Genomic DNA, 20,676 nt, shown 5'->3' with positions numbered 1-20,676 from the left:
CAAAACGGAAGCGGATTGGCTGGTTTACCTCACACCAGCTATATAGGATCCGATCATGAGATATGTGTTATATCCAAACCGTCCATCTTCGGCGAGATCGTTTTAAGGCTTGAGAAAAAAAATAAGACAGATATAACTATCAAGTGTACCACACTGAAAAAAGCAGTGGGGGATTGAACGTCTACCATTGAATCCCTTTTTGGGGTTACAGAAGTTTTAGATCAGTATCAAATTTGTTTTACCTCTTAATTCAGGCCTCTGTGACTTTGTTAACAGATTGGATGGAAAATAAACGTTATGGTGGGCCCTATAAATATTTTAACGGTGAAAATTATTATCTCCGCTGCTATTTGTGGTATGGTCCAAATTACATTGGGATAAGATTTATTTTTTGGATAATGCTCTAAAATTATATGAACGGTGTAGATAGAATAAATACATCACTGTGGGGCCCATGTAACTTTGATCTCCTTTGAACCGTTCGTACAACTCGGAGCTCGAGGAGCGTCAGTGCTCGTCTTCGCACGACACCGTACCTACAGCAGCTATATAGCTGGTATGTGTGCTACACCAGCCAATCCGCTTCCACCTAAAACATAGCCATCGGTCTGGATGTACCGTATGAAACATCCAAACGCAGAGCCGGCTGGTCGTCATATCCTCGATAAATGCTACGGCTACTCGCGAGAGTAGCCACCGGAATCCTACTCTCCCCACGCTTTGACAATCTGGCACGTGTGTGGGAGAGATCAGGTCATTCTTGTGGACCCCACGTACCTTCCGGTCCCAAAATCTGGATGGCTGAGTTGTCAGATAGGCGGCAAGTATGCTAAAAACTTGGACGGTTAGAAAAAAATGATCAATGGTCCAAATTTAAAACATGTGTCCAGTTAATGAACAGATATCCGAAGACGTTCCCACGTGATGAACGGTCTAGATCTTATGATTATATTCTGCTTTGGCAAGCGTGAGGGAAGAAGACTTCAGCCGGCTGATCACATGAGTTGCCTAGCATCGCTCCAGACAGAAAGCTTGTACGGTGCGTTCCGGCTGTACTAGGATTCGGTAGTGACCCTTCCAGTACCCACCTCGGTTCTGTCGGTGCTGGAAAAGCTACGTGGACAGCAATGATACGTGTTTCATCAGCACCGTCCATCCATTTTGGCGGCTCATTTTAGTGTATGATTAAAAAAGAGGCAGATCCAAAAATCTATACCATACCATAGGAGTTAGTGGTGGCTGAATCATTCACCGTTAAAAACTTTCTAGGGCCCACCTCAACGGTTATTTGCTTTCACATATTGATTAGGTTACACAGACGTTGAAGAAGGGAAAACACAAATATCAGCTTGATGCATAACTTTATTACCCCAAGAGTTTTTTAACGGTTAGCATTCATTCAACACTATTTACTACGGTGTAGCCCACCTGATTTTGGATCTGCTTTTAAATTTTTTTGGCTCAGGCCCTTAAAATGAGCTGAAAAGATAGATAGACGGCGTGGATGAAACACATACATGATGGGGCCACGTGTCCTTTACCATCACCGTCCTCGTGGGTACAGTAGGGATCACTACCAAATTCGAGTCCCCTCCGGAAACGGATTGGCTACTCCCCCTGCCACCAGCCATTGGCTGATGGTCGGTGCTCTGTGGGCCTCACAACGATGTATTTGTTTCATCCATGCTGTCCATCTATTTTTATAGATCATTTTATGGTAAAAACAAAAAATAGGTATATCCCAATCTCAAGTGAACTACATTACAGGAAATAGTGTCGAATGGACATTGCCCATTAAAAACGTTTTTGGGGCCATAAAAGTTTTGGACTGAGCTGATATTTATTGTTTCCCTTCACCTGGTTTTTTATGACCTAATCAACAGATTGGATTTCAAATAAACAGTACAGTGGGCCTTAGGAGGATTTTAATGGTGGATATCCAATAATTATTGTTTTCCTACGGTGTTGTTCACCTAAGGTCTATATCCCAAGTCATAAAATGATCTATAAAGATGATGAACGAAATAGATGAAACACATAAATTTTGGCGGGGCCCACAGAGCACCGACCATAAGCCACGGGGCTGGTGTCGGGGGAGTAGCTAATCCCACTCCGTCCCTCCGGCTCGGTACGCGGATTTCCTTCGGAAGTCTTTCGCAGGAAGTTCCTGCACAAGAATGCACAGTGGGGCCCAAAGAGATGTTTGTTAGAAATCTGTCCCGTTTACCCACTTTGATAGACCACTTTAGGCCCACTTTGATAGACCACTTTAGGACCTGCGGCTAAAATTTATGTGTATCCAAAACTTAAAAGAGTCACACGAGAGGAAACAGTGAATATTCAGTGTGAATCGTTGAAACGTTCTTTGGGCCATAAATTTTTTTCAGTATTTTCACTTCATTCCAGTAGTAATGACCTTATAAACGGTTTGGATGACACATAAACATTAAGGTGGAGCCCAAAAAGGTTTCTACGGTAGGAATTTCTTTTCCCAATTTTCCCATTCGTGTTACCCACTTTTTGTATCACCCAACTTTTTTATCAAAGTTCCTAAAATGAGCTCTCAAAAGGGATGGACAGCCTGGATTTCACAAAAAACATCTAGGTGGTCCCCACCCTGCATCCTTGCGCAGGAACTGGTGCGAAAGGCTTTGGCGGGAAATCCGCGTCCTCCGGCTCTTGGGCTCTGGGTAAAAAAGATGAGAGCGTATTGCCCGGACCGTAATCCGTCCGGGCAGGGCTCTGTGGGGCTACTGTAGTGTAAGTGTTTTATCCACGCTGTTTAACGATTTTTTCAGATAATTTTAATGTGTGAACCACAATATGAGGCAGGTCCAAAGCTTGAATTGAACACAAAGTGGGGACTAAACGTCCACCATTAAAAACTTCTGGGAAGCCATAGAAGTTTTGGATCAAGCTACTATTTATGTTTTCACTTCATCCATGTCTACATGACTTTATATGAATATGTTGTATGGTAAAAAAAACATATCGATGGCCCTTAAAAAGGTTTCAAGCTGGGTGCATGTTCCTTTGGTGTGGTCCACTTAAGCCTTAGGCCTGCCCATTTTTTTATCACACATTAAAATTATCTGAAAAAAGCATTGAACAATAGAACACTTACATCACGGTGGGCTGCCCCGACGGATTATTGTCCCGGCGGGGTAGGACGCAATCCGCGTCAATTGGGTGAGACCCTGGGTTAATGTGGTCTGTGGGGCCCACCTTGATGCATGTATCATACATCCACTCTGTCAATCCATATTTCCATATCATTTTAAGTAACCATCCTAAAAATGAAGGAGATCTAATTATCAGGTGGACCATTGAACGTCCAACCATGAAAAACCTCTAAGGCCAGACATTATTGTTTACGTAGTTTTTATTTTCCAATCAAATCTAATCTGTTGATAAGGTCAATCATCCTGATTTATAACTTTTGTGGCCCATTAATGGTCAATCACTACGGTTTATTATAAGCATGATCCACCTAATAATTAGATCTGCTTCATTTTTTTATTAGTATTATATAATGATATGGAAAAACAGATAAACGTGAATACATACTACGTACATTAAGGTCGCCCTACGGTAATCTGCTCTCCAACGGATTGCCTAACGATAGCACACAACAACGAAGGCGGCGTGTGCTGTTGAAAAAGTTCAGTGGACCCGTAGCCAAATATAATGTTTTTCCTTTATCCTGTGACTCTTTTTTATAAAATAAAAATATATATAGTTTCGTTCTTTTTAAAAAATAAAAATTAGTTAGCCTGTAAGTAGTTCACACTTCAATGTTAGCCACCACTACTGGAGAATCGATACCAAGACATCAATGTTGAAGTATCTTTCACCGGGTCTACCACTTGAGCTATGGATCTGCGTGACCTTTACCCGTGACTTAATTAACGTGTTAGATGTCAAAAAATAAAAATAAAAAAGCCAAAAAAATGAAAACAAAAATAAAAAAACTAGAATTAAATTAAAAACATATTTTAAGATTTTTTTATTTTTTTAATGATGGCCTGATGGGTATAAAATCACCATTTTTTGGGTTGTATGGTATGTTTGAGATTTAGATCTGCCTTTTTTCAGGCTCATGCCCTGAAATTAGCCAACAAAATGATGGATAAAACATATACATTATGGTGGGCCTGCAGAGCTTTTCCATCAGCACACAGTACTAATGTCCGTGCTGTGTGCTATATCACACAATACAAGTCCGTTGCAGATGGGCTGGGGCCATCGTTTAATCATCAAATACTTATTGTAGGCTCAATCTAGACGGTCCCAGCACTGTTCTTTAAAAGGGTCAAATATTTTACTGCTAGGATCATCGTATCAACGTCTTGGATCATCGAACCATGGGCCCACTTGAACACCTTAAAAACGCCGAGGTCAATCACTTTATTACGTGCACGTAGTCTACTCGCGTACGAGGGAACAGAGCTTTGTTAGGTTCTTCACCAGGAAGTTTTTAGCTTTGGACAAGTGGGCCCCACTGCCTGTTTATCCATACCATTGTCTTATTGGGTCCCAACCATGGATGGACCATGCTCCATAATCTTTCTCTGTAGGGAAATCTAGCCGTTCAGTTTTACCAAGGAAGTAAACAACCGATAGAGAGAAAAGATCTGAGCTTGACGGCCAGGATCATCAGATCCAGGATATTTTCGGGGGCATGGTTTATCCACATTAAGCAGCCAGACATCAACGGTTCGGAACTGCACTTGTCAACGGCTGAAGTTTGTGCGCCACCTTAAAACGGGCACGGATTAGATACTGACAATGTCAGTAGCCAAATCCCTACTGAAGTGACGTCACCCAGCTATGTGGACCCCACCATGATGCGTGTGTTGTATCCATACCGTCTATCCATTTGGAGAGATCATTTTATGGCATGAGAAAAATAACCAGATAGATCTAAAGTTTAAATGGACCCCATCATCGAAAACAGTGTGGACAGTGACATCCACCGTTCAAAACTTCTTAGGGGCCACGGAATTCAGATCAAGCTTTTATATATATATATATATATATATATATATATATATATATATATATATATATATTTCACTTCATCTATCTCTATGTTAACTTATGAATCGGTTGGATCTAAAAAATACATCATGGTAGGCCTTGTAAATGTCTCAACGGTGGGTGTGACTGGTCCCACGGTTTTCTGTGGTGGGTCCACTTGAACTTTAGATCCATCTCGTTCTTTTTCTCATGCCATAAAACAATCTCTGCAAATGGTTGGACGGTATGGATAGAACACACGCATCATGGTGGGGTCCACAGAGCTCGGTGACGTCACTTCAGTAGCGATTTGGCTACTGACCTTGTCAGTATATAATCCGCGCCCCCTTAAAACAGGTTCATTGAGTTGGTGGCTGACGTGTACATGTGGTGTCATTGTCCCTTGTACTGACGTCTAAATATCATGCTAGCGCGACTCGCCTGTGCCCCCCGGCAACTGGAAGTTGCTGTGGTCAGAAGCTACGTGGGTTCCACAAAGATGTATTTGGGAAAATCCAATCCATCCATAAGTTTTAAAAGGCTTGAATAGTGCAATAATATAAAAATCAGATAGATATAATAATCATATTGGACACACCACATGAAACGGAGGAGATTGAGAGCCTACCATTGGAAACTTTGTGGGGCCGTAGAAGTTTTGTATTAGGATGAGATTTGTGCCTAGAGTTTATATGAATTGTAATAACCCTATGAACCGTTTGGATGGCATATAAACATCATGATTTCTTCCAAGAAGGTTTCAACGGTGGATGTTTCCTTTCTAACTCTTTTATATGGCGTGGCCCACATGAACTTTGGATCTACCGGATTTTTATAATCCTGTCCTATTGTGGTCTTTCTAAACTGATGGACGGGATTGATTTTTCACATGAATTTATGTGGGACCCACATAGCTTCGGACCACAGCAACTTCATGAGGCCCGAGGCACAGGCAAGTCGCGTCCACGCTGTAAATTTGTCTGGCTTTTCTTTCAGGAGAGCCCTTTCTCACGATGGTGGGTCACGTTACACGTGTTCAATTTCACACGTGTTTAAGAGGGGTATATCACCACCATCTTAAAAATCTTCCTTGGGCAGTTTCTTACAAGGCATGCTTGTGTTGTGTAAATTAAAAATATACAGTTTATAATTTTTAAGTGGTCTTTGTTAGAATTGTTTAAGTGCAATGGAATTTAAAATTTTAAAAATTGTTCAGATTTAATAGTACTCTTCTTCTACAGATTCCATTTAGATATTATTAAAATTTTAATAACCAAACAGGTAGTAAGGATTAGGATTTACTTGTACGCCATTGCCGCTCAAGATCGCATAGACATTGGTGTCGTATCTTCAAGCTAGATTTTTTTTAAAAAAAAACTATTATGAATGAAGAAAATAAAAGGCCAACACGCCAATCTTTCGATCAGAGCTAAGGTAGTGCAACGAGAGCTATCCAAAGGTGAACCTTTGTGGGGGGATGGCTTTGCCGTGGGGCCCATTGTCATGTATGTGCCTTGTACCGATGTTGTCCATCTATATTGAAAACTCATTTTAGAGCATGGGTCCAAAAAATGAAGTAGATCCAAATTTTAGGTAGATCATAATACAGGAAACAGTGGTAATCAACCCTTAAAAATTTTTGTTGGGCAACGAAAGTTTTGGATCAAGATGATATTTGTATGGTCTTGCGGGGAACAAAAGTTTTGGATCAAGCTGTTACCTGTGTGATCTCTTCTTCAATATTTATATGATCTCATTAACAAGTTGGATGACTATTGTTAGAGATAATTTTTTTGAAATTATTTTTGAAATAAAAAATAAAAAATAAAAATGTACAAGAGGCTGAAGTATCCGTCTTTAAAGAACTTGAAGAGCACTCTATGACACTCGAGCCTCACTGCTTGAGCCTGAGTGGAAACATGTAAGCTGAGCATCTCTCTCCATTTTTCTAAGTAAGAATACTCAATACACAAGGATTTATAAACCAAAAGTTTTATCCCACTCTATTCAATATGGGACTAAACAAAACAAATTTATTTTCTCAAAATTATTTTGGAGGAAAATGCATTTTTAAACTTTTTAAAAATATTTTCTTTTTATTTTTAAACCAAAAATCTCAAAATGATAAATAAACATTCCAGCAGCCCCATGAAAATTTTAATGGTGGGCATTCAATCATGATTGCTTCTTGTGGTATGGTATGGTCCACCTAAGATTTCGATATGCTTTTTTTTTTTTTGGATCATGCCTTAAAATGAGATGTCGAAGTAGATAGATGGTATGGACGTAGGACAAATACATCACAGTGGCCCCCACAACTAAGTATCCACCTAAATCGTGCCCAGATGTGTGGATGTGGAGGGGAAGAGCGCACTCTCTCTCTCTCTCTCTCTCTCTCTCTCTCTCTCTCTCTCTCTCCCCGTTCATATATTCAAATTGACTTATTCCTCCATTTATCATGACAGTCCACCCTTGATTCAATACTCATGAAAATTAAGTGGTTTACAATAAGATCTCAACCATTAAAACTACCAAATCAAACGAGATTAAAATCTTTTTAATGGTTAAAATAAAAGTAAATGTTTGAAAACATTTAAGAATCATTAAAGAAATTTTTTACTTGTAAGATCCAACAAAAAATCATTTAAGACCAATCCTTAGTCATATGAATATTCTTAAGCGACGAATGGATCTATTAATAGATCATATGAACATCAAATGTATTTTAATACAACACCAAAAGACACCTATGTATGAACCAATGTAATTGGCCTATAAAGTTAGCTAAAGTGAATTATATCAGGAACTTGAACTTACTATACATCCTTAGGTTTAAGGATTACTTAAAGCAAAAGCGATATTTTAATGAAAGTAGCTATCAGGTTGAAACATAACATTTCATTCATAGAACCCCCAAGCGTTTTTTGGTAACAATTACATTAAAAGATCAATTTAAGTAGTAATAAGGACGGGCATGAGTTGGTAATTTTGATAGGTCGGCGGGGTTAGTTCTCCCCCTCCATGAAGTCACATTTGAGTCACAAATGGCATATGAATCAAAGTAGCAGTAATTTTGATTTCAGTGCAGAAGATCTAACAATAGTTTCACCAATTTCTTTGATTGACCATCCCCAAAGGAGCTGATCCCTCAATTATCCTTGATTACTAACACTCTTATGTGGGGTAGGGTAATTGCATAAATTTACCCTCGAGTTTGATGGTGGTGATTTTCCATCTCAATTTATAATTGGTTCACTCACAAAAGATGACTTATATAATAAGATTGACCATATGTACGTTCTAACACCTATCATGTCGTAATGGAATAAAAAAGTACCAATATCCATGGAATATAACTATCCCTTTATCTTGATCATTGTGCCTAAACTTGAGTTCCCAAGCATCATAGAAAAAACCCTTACTTTAAACCCATGTATATGTATGATTAAAATATGTTGCATATTAATTACGACATTAATAATATGTTCACATTAGATCCATGGTTATTACGATCAATGGTCAAGATCACTAATTCAATGATTAAGATTATTGCATTAGTTTTTAAGGGCACACAACTCCAATAATACTAAAGAAAACTTTAATGTACAAATGAGTACCATTCGCTTACACCGACATGCACCATCACCGCCCTGCGGGGAAAATATAATTTGTTTTACAATTAATATTTCCACTTACTAAATCTTAACCTAAAAAAAGGACATCAAAAGGGTTTCAAATTTAATTAAAGGGCATTTATGAAACTTAAACGAGCATAGCCTTACCATAGATCAATTTCAGTATCTATCCAAAAAAACGAAAAGAGCTTTACTACTAAGATATTTCACATTATTTTATTTTATTTATTTATTTATTTCACTAGTGCCTCTCATCTTACCTTTAGGTTGGGAGTTGACATCCATGTATGCTACATACAAAGGAAGTATTGGGTGGGTGACCCACCCAGCCTGATGGGCTAGCCCTAGTTTGAACTTATTAACTTGGCTTGAGGCCTAACATGCATGGCTTGATCAAATTTTGAAAGCTGGACTTAGCCCAACTTAACTTCATATGTATATATTTTGTATTTTACAAATCTGTTATTCTAATTCTGATCAGTAATTCAAGCACATTTAATATAGGCCATTGATTTAATTATTTTTGAATGTTTATGTTGCTGTGTAGGTGAGGCCGGCTCGACTAACAGATAAATTACAAACGTTCAAGTGGGAATAGGGATTTTATCAAATTCCGGGTTCCTAACTGGATATTTTTAGACCCGGGCTTGGTCTGGGTGCAAACCTGGCTGGGCCCAAACCTAGCAAAAAGCCAATCCTAGCCACACAAGGTTAGACGTGTAACCTTTAATGTACCAATAACATCCATGAATGATAGGATTGTATTAGCCCGAAATAGCCCAATACAATATCAATGCCAGTATCGGTATGCAAAAACTGATTTAAGACCACAGGCCACAATGTGGATGGACCATGTCGTTTATACCAATCAAGCAAATCCAACCATCCAATTGATGGCCATCAAATAGACGGTCAGAAGTAAATCGGATATTAAATAATCGCATTCTCAGTATAATTTTTTGGGCCGAGTTCCATCCAAAGTTAGGTCGATTTGAACGGTTTGGATTGGCCTAAGACCACCACATGTGTATGGTTTTTCTCAAATGAACGATTGGATGTGTATGGTCGATCACCCTCTCCACATGCGTTGCACGTGACAACTCTAGTGGAAACTATCATACACCGAAATCGTACTTTAGTGTATTCGTAACATGCAAGTGGGAATTTTTCTTGATTGACTTGACTACTTACCCCAAGAATACTCCCGTCAAAACCGTTGAAGAGATTGTAGCCGTCGTTCACGAAAAGTGTAATGGCCCACCTTCTTGATTATCGTTATTTTCAGAATATAACACAAAAAACATGGGACAGACAGGATGAACGGTCAGGATCTGGCCCACAAGGGGGTGAGAGTAGGATTCTTATGGGATGGCTACTCTCGCGAGTAGCTTAAATAGCATGGCTGGAACCATAAATACTCCCAACCTGCGTAAACCTCCTTACCTTCCCTTAAAATCCCTTCTCAGAAAATAAAAAAAAAGAAAAAAAAGAAAAAGAGCGAGAGAAAAAAGAAAATAAAACAAAAAAAAAAAAAAGAAAGAAAGAAAGAAAAGAAAATCGCTCGCTCTCTCGCTCTCTCTCTCTCTCTCTCTCACCCCGCTGCCATTCCCTCCCTTGTAAGAGGTATCTCTCTCTCTCTCTCTCTCTCTCTCTCTCGCTCTCGCGCTCGCTCGCTCGCTCTCTCTTTCCTGTTCTGTTTTTACCATTTACATACGAGAAAGTAATCGATCGAGGTCAATCTCTAGAAAACAACTAATACCCATTTCTCCTCAGGACTGATTCCACGTGGGTTTTGACGCTCAGCCTCTTTTATGGAGGTTTCTTACTCTCCCTCTCTCTTTCTTGCTTGTTGCATGTCTTTCTCTGTTACATGTTCTCTTTTCTTTGTTTCTCTTTAATGGGTTTTTTCTTTCATGTTGTTTGGTTAGTGTTACTGTTGTTTTTTAGTTAAAAACGAGTAGAATTTTGGTGGATCATATGGGAATTCTTGCGACGTGCCGGATGTTGCGATCTTTAGTTGTATATCGCTTTCTCCTATTCGAATATGAATTGCAGTACCTGGGTTATGTAGGAATTTCTTTTTATAATGGTTGTTTGTAGGTATTATACGATGCACGGTCGAGATAGAGTTCTATTTTTCTTTCTTCGATGCAGTAGTTTTGATACATGTGGGCTGACTTTTTGTAACCTAAGCTCTTCATCTGGTGGGCCATGCCCCAATATGTTCTCTAGTCCATCTGATTGATGGCTTGTCACTGGTCAACTGCAGCAGATGGTTCATGTTTGGTGGGGATGGCTGATCAGATATGTTCATGACAATCTGACGGGGGATGTTATTGGGTTATCTCCCAGCCATTATGGATCCCAACATGTGAACGGTTTGGATCGCCTGAAGGTGGCTTATGCACGTACATTTAATCGGGCGGCCGGACAAATGGCTCATTCGGGGATTATGTGTTTGCTAATCTGCTTAATGGGTTTCTTTAGTTCTCTTAAACTGATTTTAATCTTGAGAAACTGGTGTTGTGTGCTGCCAGCAATTTCCATCTTTGTCTATGTCATGATTGATTTTTTTTTTTTTTTTGAAAAGCTTGTTATGATCGAATGTTGCTCATTTTATTGGGATAATATGAGATTTTTCTTTCTCTAGTGGCCAATATCATTCACGTGTTTCTTTAATTTTTACTCTTTTGAAATTTTGTGATTTTGGTTTGAAACCATGGGATTGTGTTGTTCTACTCATGTTTTGCGAATGGATATGAAATCGGCTTTCTTGTTATGGGTTTTTTTTTTTTTTTTTTAAACATTGTTTGCGTATTTCTTCTCAATGGCAGTTGGGAATTTCGTTTTTTAGTTATTACTATATTTCTATGCAGTGCTTGATGTCCACATTAGCATTTTTTTTTTTTTATATATAAAGTTTTGAGTGTTCATTCCGAGAATCATTTGAGTGGAATGAGAGGTTAGGAATTTTCTTCGTGAAATATTTTCTAATTGTTATTGATTGTATTAAGATACATCTTGGGTCATATCTTTTTTCTTCTTTTCTTGTTACATAGATGCATTTAATTTGTTTCGTTCCTATGCTGATCTACAGCTAAATGGGGTTTTCTCAAAGAGGCTTAATGAATTTATATTCGTGGGTCCACTATTAATTAGGAATCCTTTACCCAGATTTTTTATTATTTCTATTTTTTCGAATAGTTATGTTTTGTGGTTTGTTGTCTGATGCATTTTTGCTTGAGATTTGCCTCACACATTCTTCCAAGAAAAAAGAGATTCCTTTGCAAATATTAAGTTCCAATGGTCCTTACAAATCAGACACATTAGCTTTGTTTGAAGTATTTCTAGTCAAGGAATTCTCATTTGTAAAACTATATATAAAAAAAGAAGAAGATGAAGCTTACTTCTTATTGTCACACTTGGATTTTTAGTGCTAATGCTTAGATGGAAAGAGAACAGAGTGCCCATGATAGCAGTCGCTGCATACAAAGGCAATTTTGGTCATTGAGCTCAGTTGACAAGTACCACATCATGGGATGTATTGAAATTTAGAGGCTCTAATTACATCTACTTGTTATTGATGAATTTTGTTGATGTTCACAATCATTAGCAACGAGATGTCATGATGTTAGGTTTATGAGTAGATGTTTTCCTCGTAGGGCCTGTTTGATTATGAGGAATCCACAGTGTGGATTTATTTATTTATTTATTTAAACAAAACCCACTGTGGAAATGGATAACTATAATGCTTATTCAATGATTATTTTCATTTGCATTATTGAAAAATGTATTCCCTTATTAAGGGTCTGTTTATTCTCAATTGGAAATCCCAGATTCATTAGACAATGAGCACCTTGTGTCTCGCGCTAGAGAATTATAACTGTGGATAAGGCCAATAAATTTTATTGGAAAGGTGGATAAGGCTAATAATTCTTTGTAGAATTTATAGTTTTTTTTTTTTTTTTTTGCAAATCAAGTAGGGGAAACGTATTGTCGAAGGAAAATGGTTTCTTTTCCTTTGGAATCCTCGTACTCGGACAGGCCCTAAAAGAACACAACATTCGGGTTAGGTATTTTATGCAACAGGTATCCTATTTTAGGGATATTCCTTCCGTAGGAACGCATGCAAGCCTCATAACGTCGAGCTTCTTACATATGCTATATTTTGAGTATCTTTGGATATTCATAGCCAACGAATCATCCACTAATTTTTTAATTTTATACTTACACTATACTTTTAGTACTGCCTCTTCGTGGTGCCATATACTTCTGTCTTAACCATTTGTTTTATGTTAAGGTAATGCAGTTGCAAGTACATGATTCTTGGTTACTTTTTACCTTTCACCTGATTTTTTGCCATTTATGATGTCAACTAGCAAATGCTGGTTGCATTTCGATGGCCATATCACGCCTTTATGTTTAATCGTTAATCTTTTTTTTTTTTTTTTGAAAATTACTGTGATATTTTATCATTTATTCAAGCAGCGATTTGTTTTGATAGGCGCCTCATTTGCTTTTGTCATTCTTCTTGGACCAAAGATTGTGGGCCCCTGTTTGCAGCAATGTCTAGGATGTATTTTGTGTTTTCTTAGAAGTACCGAGTCATGTTTTTTGCGATCGAATGACAATCTTTTTCTTCTTCTTACATTCAATTGCTTGACAGATGGATTCAGTTGAAGTAGATCATGATGAGGAGTGCATGGAAGAAACATTAGCCTACCGGTTGCTTTCGACAGCTTCTCCGGACATAAGTGGTATCTATGGGGACCCACAGGTACCTCCTAGAGTAGGCAATGAGTATCAGGTGGAAATTCCACAACTAACAACAGAATCGAGATGTCTTCAGCCGATGCGCCATCCAACTGATCCCGAACAGATGTTTGATGTTGACAACTCCATCCAAATAGGATTACCCATCCCAGTTATGTGGGTCCATGACATAGTTGATCAAATGAAACATGAACAGTCAGAAATTTTCAGGAACATGATTGTTGCAGATACAACTCAGCCTATAGACTCTGAAGTGGTAGGTAATGAGATGGACGTGGATTTGTCTTTGCAGCAACTAAAGATGCCCAACCTTGACAACAAGTGTGAAAGCAAAGGTTACGTTCCAGTGCCCGGTTCATTGGGTGGCTCTTGGAGTGATATTGAACAAGAGAGTTTTATCCTTGGGCTTTACATTTTTGGGAAGAATCTCATTCAAGTCCAGAGATTTGTTGGGAGTAAAGACATGGGCGATGTTCAATCGTTCTATTACGGAAAGTTTTATCGGTCTGATGGTCATCGTAAGTGGTCAGAGTGTCGGAAGATGAGAAGCAGGAGGTGTATACATGGTCAGCGTATTTTTACAGGATGGAGGCAACAGGAACTGTTGTCACGATTGCTACCTCACATGTCAGAGGAATGCAGAAATACTTTGCAAGAGGTAATTTTAAATTTATGGCAATTTTTCTTGGTACACAAATTCAGCTTCATCACCTTTCTCAAAAAAGAAAAAAAGAAGAAAAAAAGGAGCTTCATCTTGCTTGCAACTTCATCTTCGTTCTTTAGATAATTAGTTTTAAGGTCAGAATTGTATGTGATTCATGTAGCTTATCAGCTGTGGAATGCTTATGGCCTTTTCTTTTGTACCCAGTTCTTGGTTTTTTGATGAGCTATTTTTGTTTAAAGTATATGGTTACATATGTGGATTTTGTAAGAATCTACTAGATTTCGATAAATGAACTGATTTTTGAAGTTGAAACTTATTCTATTTGATATTTTCTTTTTCTTCAAACTTTTTATTATTATTTAAAACTTCAATTCACCAGCAATCAATTTATGCATCATAGGTATTGACAATGAATTGCAAGATGTTTTAGACATGTAGTCTAATATTTCTAATCGAATTTACATTCACCTATTTTTGGTGAAAACTTCTTGATCAAATTAAAGAAAGGAATGCATTTTTTCTTGTCTCGCACTTGTCAATAGAAGATGAATTAAGTGTTGTAGAGAGGAGGATGTGGAGATCTATGTGTGGGAGAGCTGGGAATGATAGTATTTAGAACGAGATAATTCGAAGCAGCTTAGGGGTAGTCCCAACAAGAGAGAATGAAGGAGAGCAGATTAGGATGGTTCGATCATGTGCAAACAGACTAGGATGGATCACTAACTGAGTATAGGGCCTTAGATAGGAATTTTTGGATTGTTTAAAAAAAAAAAAAAAAAGATCGGAATTTTTGGCAAAACAAGATTCATGATCCAGCTGGGGTAAAGCTATGACGATGGTGGCAGCATTTTTACATTGAATGGAATGCATACTAGATAAAAGAATAAGATTAATTGTGGTAACTCGTGGGACTCGACCATGCATATAGTTACACGCAGATATCTCTCAGGAGAAATTCAGTGTCGGGATCTAAAAAGATTTCTCACAGATGGAAAAATGCTGATGTGTTTGAGAGTCATGAAGATGGAGAAAGAAAAAGAATGGGTGGGTTAATTTAGACCCAGTTTAGAAAGATTGAAAAATTCAAATAAGTGTTGTTTGGAAACCACAGAAACCTGATTCTGAAGGTTGGTGAATTGAGAAAGTCCATCGAACTGGACTGGAAGTACCAGTAAGTAAAATGCAGCTGGCTGCCAAATTTCACTGCAATGGCCATTCTGCTCCATACAAATACAGTAATTTCCAAACTCAACTTGGAGGCTAGGAACCACCGTGGCACATAGATTGTGATGGAAAATGATGAAAGATGAAAACTCAGTAATAACTAGTCTAGTGACTTGATCTAGAAGAAACCAAATGGAAAAGGTGAAAAGAGAAAGTGTTTTATGGTGATGGAAGTTTGGTAATTTTTGGGTGCTTCCCATCTTGAAGTTCCTTTTCTAGCTTCCCCGTCCAGTTCATACTTCAGAGTAAGATTTGGCCAGATGACTATACCTCAAGGAAATGCAAGGTCAGCAAAGGATAGCTCCCCGTAGTAGTATCCTTGTGCAGTTTGGAAAGGTCCAATTACATAAAACAGAAATGGCCTACTAGAGTCCATGGACCAGACACGTCTCATGTGTTAATTCCTGCCTTCCGTGATATGGACCAGACACATAGGAGTTGTACATATTCTGCAGTCCTGTTTCGTAAGGGGTTCTCAGAATCTATGTGGTTTTTGTAGTGGGATAATTCTGCACTGCATTGTGTTACACATTGAATTTCTTTCTACATGTATTTAATGGCTTCATCATTTGTTATTCTTGTGCTTCATTGCAAAGATCCGCTTCACCATAGCTGCTGGTGATCGCCACCTTTCATTCTGGTTACACCATGCAACGGTTCTCCCCATTGCGAGTTCCCAAAAAATTGGACATTCAGTTGTGTCCCATTGTAGATCAGCCATGGTAGAAAAGTATCACTATTCAGCCAATCCTGGTCATCTGATTGGTCTGGAAATTTGCAATCGTCAGCAATGAAAACCCACTAGTCAGATGGGTAGGGTTCTACAATGCATGCAATTTGTGAACGATGGTTCATCCTTGGTGGGCACCACCCTGATAAATAGCCCAGATCATGGACTACTATGTCACACTTCCAATTAGGGCTGTCAATTGGTACCTGGATCCATGGGTACCTGATGAAACCTGTTAAAAACTGGGACAAGTCAGGTTTGGGTTTTGGTCCAATTAATTTTAACAGTACAATTATATATAATGGATTTTGCTAACGTCCCCACTCCCCACCTTCACGGGGACATTAGCAACGTCCCCGAAGCCTTAAAACGACATGTGGGATGTCCAATCATTGATATGAACCATCCATTCTTTCATACAAATAGGGACAAGCCATGGTGCAAAAATCATGCCCATCGGATGATTGAGCAGAAAAAAACAAAATAGGTCCAATCATCATCTGGAACCATTCCTTTGCTAGATCCCATTTTGTATTGCTTATGATTCCAAAGTAGCACTTTGGTTTTGATGATTCTAACTGTGCAATCTATGGCTCATAAAAAACAGATGTTTGGAACAATTTGGTCTCATTCATAGGGTTAGGATCATCCAATCAGTGTGATTCTTGCACCATGGCTTTCTCCCAATGGTTCTTATGAATGAACTGTCCTGATTGATGACTGGACATTCTGTGTCAATTAAATGCTTTGGGGATGTTAGCAACGTCCCCATGAAGGTGTGGATGTTAGCAAAACCCATATTTAGTATATATTGATGATTCTAGCAAAAAAAAAAAAAGGTTTTCTAAGTGACAATCTAATCCATCCATCAGGCGGGCCCAACCGTATGAGTGTTTTTATCAGGCCTGAACTCAACTTTGAAACCTAGACCCGACGGGTACCTAAACCCAGTCGGAACCGGGTCTTCAAGAACTAGACTTGGACCCGGCAAGACCCAAAACCAGTTAGCATGGGTACAAGTACTATATGAACTGACCCATTGACAGCCCTCATTCCAATTTCAGTGTGCGCCAGATAAGGAAATTGGTGCACTCACATTGGATGCCTCTGTATTTGCACAGTAGATTATTATTTCATCTGTTTACGAGGGAAATCCTTCCATTTCATTTCATTTCATTTTCTTTTCTCTTTCTTTCTTTTTTCAGGTCACTAAGACACTTGGCGAGGGCAAAGTTTCTCTAGAAGAATATGTCTCCAGTTTAAAGGCTATGGTCGGCCTGAACATTCTAGTAGAAGCTGTAGGTGTTGGCAAGGGGAAGCACGACCTCACCGGCGTCGCCATGGAGCCTGTAAAGGCAAATCCACCCATCTCTACTCGTTCCGAATTACCTGTCGGCAAAGCATGCTCATCTCTCTCATCTGCAGAGATAATCAAATTTCTAACGGGGGATTTCAGATTGAGCAAGGCGCGGTCGAACGATCTCTTCTGGGAGGCTGTTTGGCCCCGTTTGCTTGCGAGTGGGTGGCACTCCGAGCAGCCCAAGAATAACGGTTATGCAACTTCCAAGGCTTTGGTGTTTCTCATCCCTGGCATTAAGAAGTTCTCAAGAAGAAAACTTGTGAAAGGAAACCAGTACTTTGATTCTGTCAGCGATGTCTTGAACAAAGTGGCAGCGGATCCGATGCTTCTCGAGTTTGAGGTTGAAGCGGTTCATGGTGGCATAACGAAGGAAGAAAATGGGTGGGACCAAAACGCCGAATTCCACAAAATGGGTCCCCCATCTGATCATCAGCGCCATTGCTATCTTCGGCCAAGAGTTCAAGATTGTGATTCCAAGCTTACGAAATTTACAGTTGTGGATACCTCTTTGGTTCATGGAGAAAAATCCAGTAAGGTAAGAGAATTGAGAAGCTTACCTGTCGATACTGCTCGTACTTCCAGGCCTACAAACCTTTCAAAAGAAAGGGACGATAATGATAGCTCTGAAGATGAGCCAGCCCCTGCTGATAAGATATCAAATGATCAAGAGGACTCCTTCCCCGCTACGTCTGATGATAAGAAGGCAGGGATGTTGATAGATGGGCCAGAATATGTATTTAGTCTTTCAAAGCAAGGAACTGTCGTAACTGGGCCGCATGATAATTGTGAGGACCAGTACCCTGATCTATTGAACAAACAACACCCAAGAAAGAGCATAAAGCGTCAGTTCAGTCGCAGGGTAGAATCTGTCCGTCCAAAATATTTGTCACCCATCTTGAAACGACGGAGATTAAATGCTTGTAATCGTGAAGAGAGCAGGCGCTGCACTAATGCCCTCTCCACGGGTCCTTGTTTGAATGAAGAGGAGCGTCGGTGGCAATCACACTCACCTGAAGCAAGCAATACTGTGGTCACTGAAGAGGGCCCCTCTCAACCAAAGGTATCTGCCAGCTCTTCAGGTAAAGGAAGTGCAGATGGGAGCAGTGGATGCATTCTCAGCGAGAACGGTTTCAGTACCAGCACTGTTAGTGAGACTGCGTCTCATGATAAACCTCAAAAGAGGGCTTTGATTGACCTGAACCTCCCGCACAGTATGCCAGATTTTGAGACAGATGGGCCCTACATCGAAGCAGCAGACAGCCAGGAAGATATGAATACAAAAGGGTCTTCCTTCCCACCAGAATCAAATCAGCGGCATGAAGATTCATTGGCCCCAGGCACCTCCAATGGCACGGATAGTACTAATCTGCCCGTCGCAAATTGTCGGAGGCAGAGCACTAGAAACCGGCCATTGACAACGAAGGTGTTGGAAGCCCTCGAATGTGGGTTCTTTAATGCGAGGCGGAGGGGGAGGGGCACGAAGGCCCAGCCACGCGGGAATCTGATGCCCAGGCCTCCTCGGCGGCGGCGGGGAGTCCGCGATGGTGCCAGAGTTTCCAATTCTGGTAATGCTGGTACTGACATCACGGATTCCCAGGTAGATGGGGCGGACGAGTGTAGTAGTAACATGAACGTGGTTAGCGAGTCTCAGATTCGGGTTGGAAAGAAAGGAACTCACGAGTTTCTTGAGGTCCCGAGAACTGCCTATGTGCCAGGAATTTTCACAGGAAGCCAGAGCAGATGTGGTTAGGGCTAGTGGATGTTTGGTTTGTATGATTTTAAGTTGGATGCAGCATCTGCAACTTCTGAAAATTTGGGAATCAGACACAAGGGGATGGTTTAGGCTGCATTTAGGTGCGCAATTGAATTGAATTGTGATAAGAGGGCTGCTTTTGAATTATGAATACTGGGAAACATCACAACAATCGGATCATTCCTTTTGATTGGACTGGATGTTTGTAATTCTGTTCAGTTGCACATCGAAACGCATCCTTGATCACATGAGTCTAACTGAACAAATTGTGAGCTTCAATAGCTGATTGCAGCTCATGATGAGGAATGCAGTTGTTGGTTTCTCGAACTGGGTTGCATGCTGATCGGAGTTTCTGTGGCTGGGATACCTCATTGTACAAAGTGAGCATCCATATTTATCTGATCATGCCATGTTGTAGCAGGTATGGTTTTTCATGTGGTTACAAATTCCTATATTTCATATATAACAATTCAAAATTTCATCTTTGTGGCCATTGGTTGAGTATATTCTGTCCGCTTCACATATACAAATGATTCATGATTTCGAAATTAACTGTAGTTTCTGAAATGTTATTCATTTTACCTGAGCATAAAACAAAGTTCTATTTTTTCACAAATGTGCGGATGCAATCACCGGAAGATACAAATGCATCTGTGGTCAGAAGTGTTATGAGTCCGTGTTTCATTGCAAGTGCCCAAACATGGTTGGGGCTTGTGCCCGCTCTGGGTGATGCATTTGATGCATTCTGACTGTAGATCAACTATTATCTGTTAAAGGGACCCCAATTTGTTCATGCGGGTTGGATGTAAAACAGCACTAGGTGCATGTTATTTTGCACATTTTAGGGAAAATCTTTAATGGGATTTAGAATCTATTAAATAGTTGTTTAGTTTCTTGTTTTAGTGTAATTCCATGTGCTAATTGTTTATAGGTTAAAAATAGTAAAGTTTTGATTTGTGAGGTTGTGTTGGATCTTTATTTGTATTTTGGCCTGTATAAAGACATCTAGGGCTTGTTTGACAACATCGAATTCTGAGGGATTTGCTGTTTTTTGGTTGTTTTGGTAAGCAAGGAATTGGAGGGATTTGGATTTGAGAGGCATCCAAAAGAGCTCCTTTTGAACTCTCACCTCAATATCGATTCCATACAGACTAAAATCCGCCCAATTTCACATGATTTCAAATCTGCACTCCTAAGGTCATAGGTATAGGGTTGAATATTGACTAAAAAAAAAGTGCAAGTTTTGGGTGAAAATACTCTTGCAAAGGGAGATAACCCCTAGGGCGTGTTTGGATACATGAAATCCACAGCAAAAGAAAGGTTTGTTTTTTTGTTTTTGTTTTGTATATATATATATATATATATATAATTGAATGATTATTTTCATGAGACAAATTTAAACATGGATTCTAATTTTGTGTTCTTGTTTGGGTAGCAAGTGGAAATCTCATATTCCTCACACAATGTTCAATAAGGGCGGCAACGGGTTGGGGGTTTTGCTACTGGTAATGTTCAGTT

At 39.4% G+C, this 20,676-nt stretch overlaps 1 protein-coding gene across 2 annotated transcripts; it reads left to right on the top strand.

Moving 5' to 3' along the window:
• Nucleotides 1–9,932: 9,932 nt before the first annotated feature.
• LOC131230759 (uncharacterized) lies at nucleotides 9,933–19,651 on the top strand. 2 transcript variants are annotated; one of them, XM_058226715.1, is made up of 4 exons: nucleotides 9,936–10,277; nucleotides 10,428–10,471; nucleotides 13,321–14,085; nucleotides 17,251–19,651. In XM_058226715.1, exons 2-4 carry the CDS (start codon nucleotides 10,466–10,468, stop codon nucleotides 19,153–19,155), a joined length of 2,676 nt encoding a protein of 891 aa, XP_058082698.1. In that variant the 5' UTR covers nucleotides 9,936–10,277; nucleotides 10,428–10,465; the 3' UTR covers nucleotides 19,156–19,651. The 2 variants fall into 2 exon arrangements, with proteins under 2 accessions (XP_058082700.1, XP_058082698.1); XM_058226717.1 differs by lacking the exon at nucleotides 10,428–10,471 and having other exon boundaries at nucleotides 9,933–10,277.
• Nucleotides 19,652–20,676: the final 1,025 nt, after the last annotated feature.

The sequence above is a fragment of the Magnolia sinica genome, chromosome 17 (assembly GCF_029962835.1).
Source record: "Magnolia sinica isolate HGM2019 chromosome 17, MsV1, whole genome shotgun sequence".
NCBI lineage: Eukaryota > Viridiplantae > Streptophyta > Magnoliopsida > Magnoliales > Magnoliaceae > Magnolia > Magnolia sinica.
Note: the sequence above shows the minus strand (reverse complement) of the source record. Positions and strands in the feature narration are given on the sequence as shown.

Excerpts from the sequence above, each read along its gene's own strand:
- LOC131230759 (XM_058226715.1), top strand. Across the intron at positions 14,086-17,250 it reads GCAGAAATACTTTGCAAGAG|GTCACTAAGACACTTGGCGA; the intron begins GTAATTTTAAAT and ends TTCTTTTTTCAG.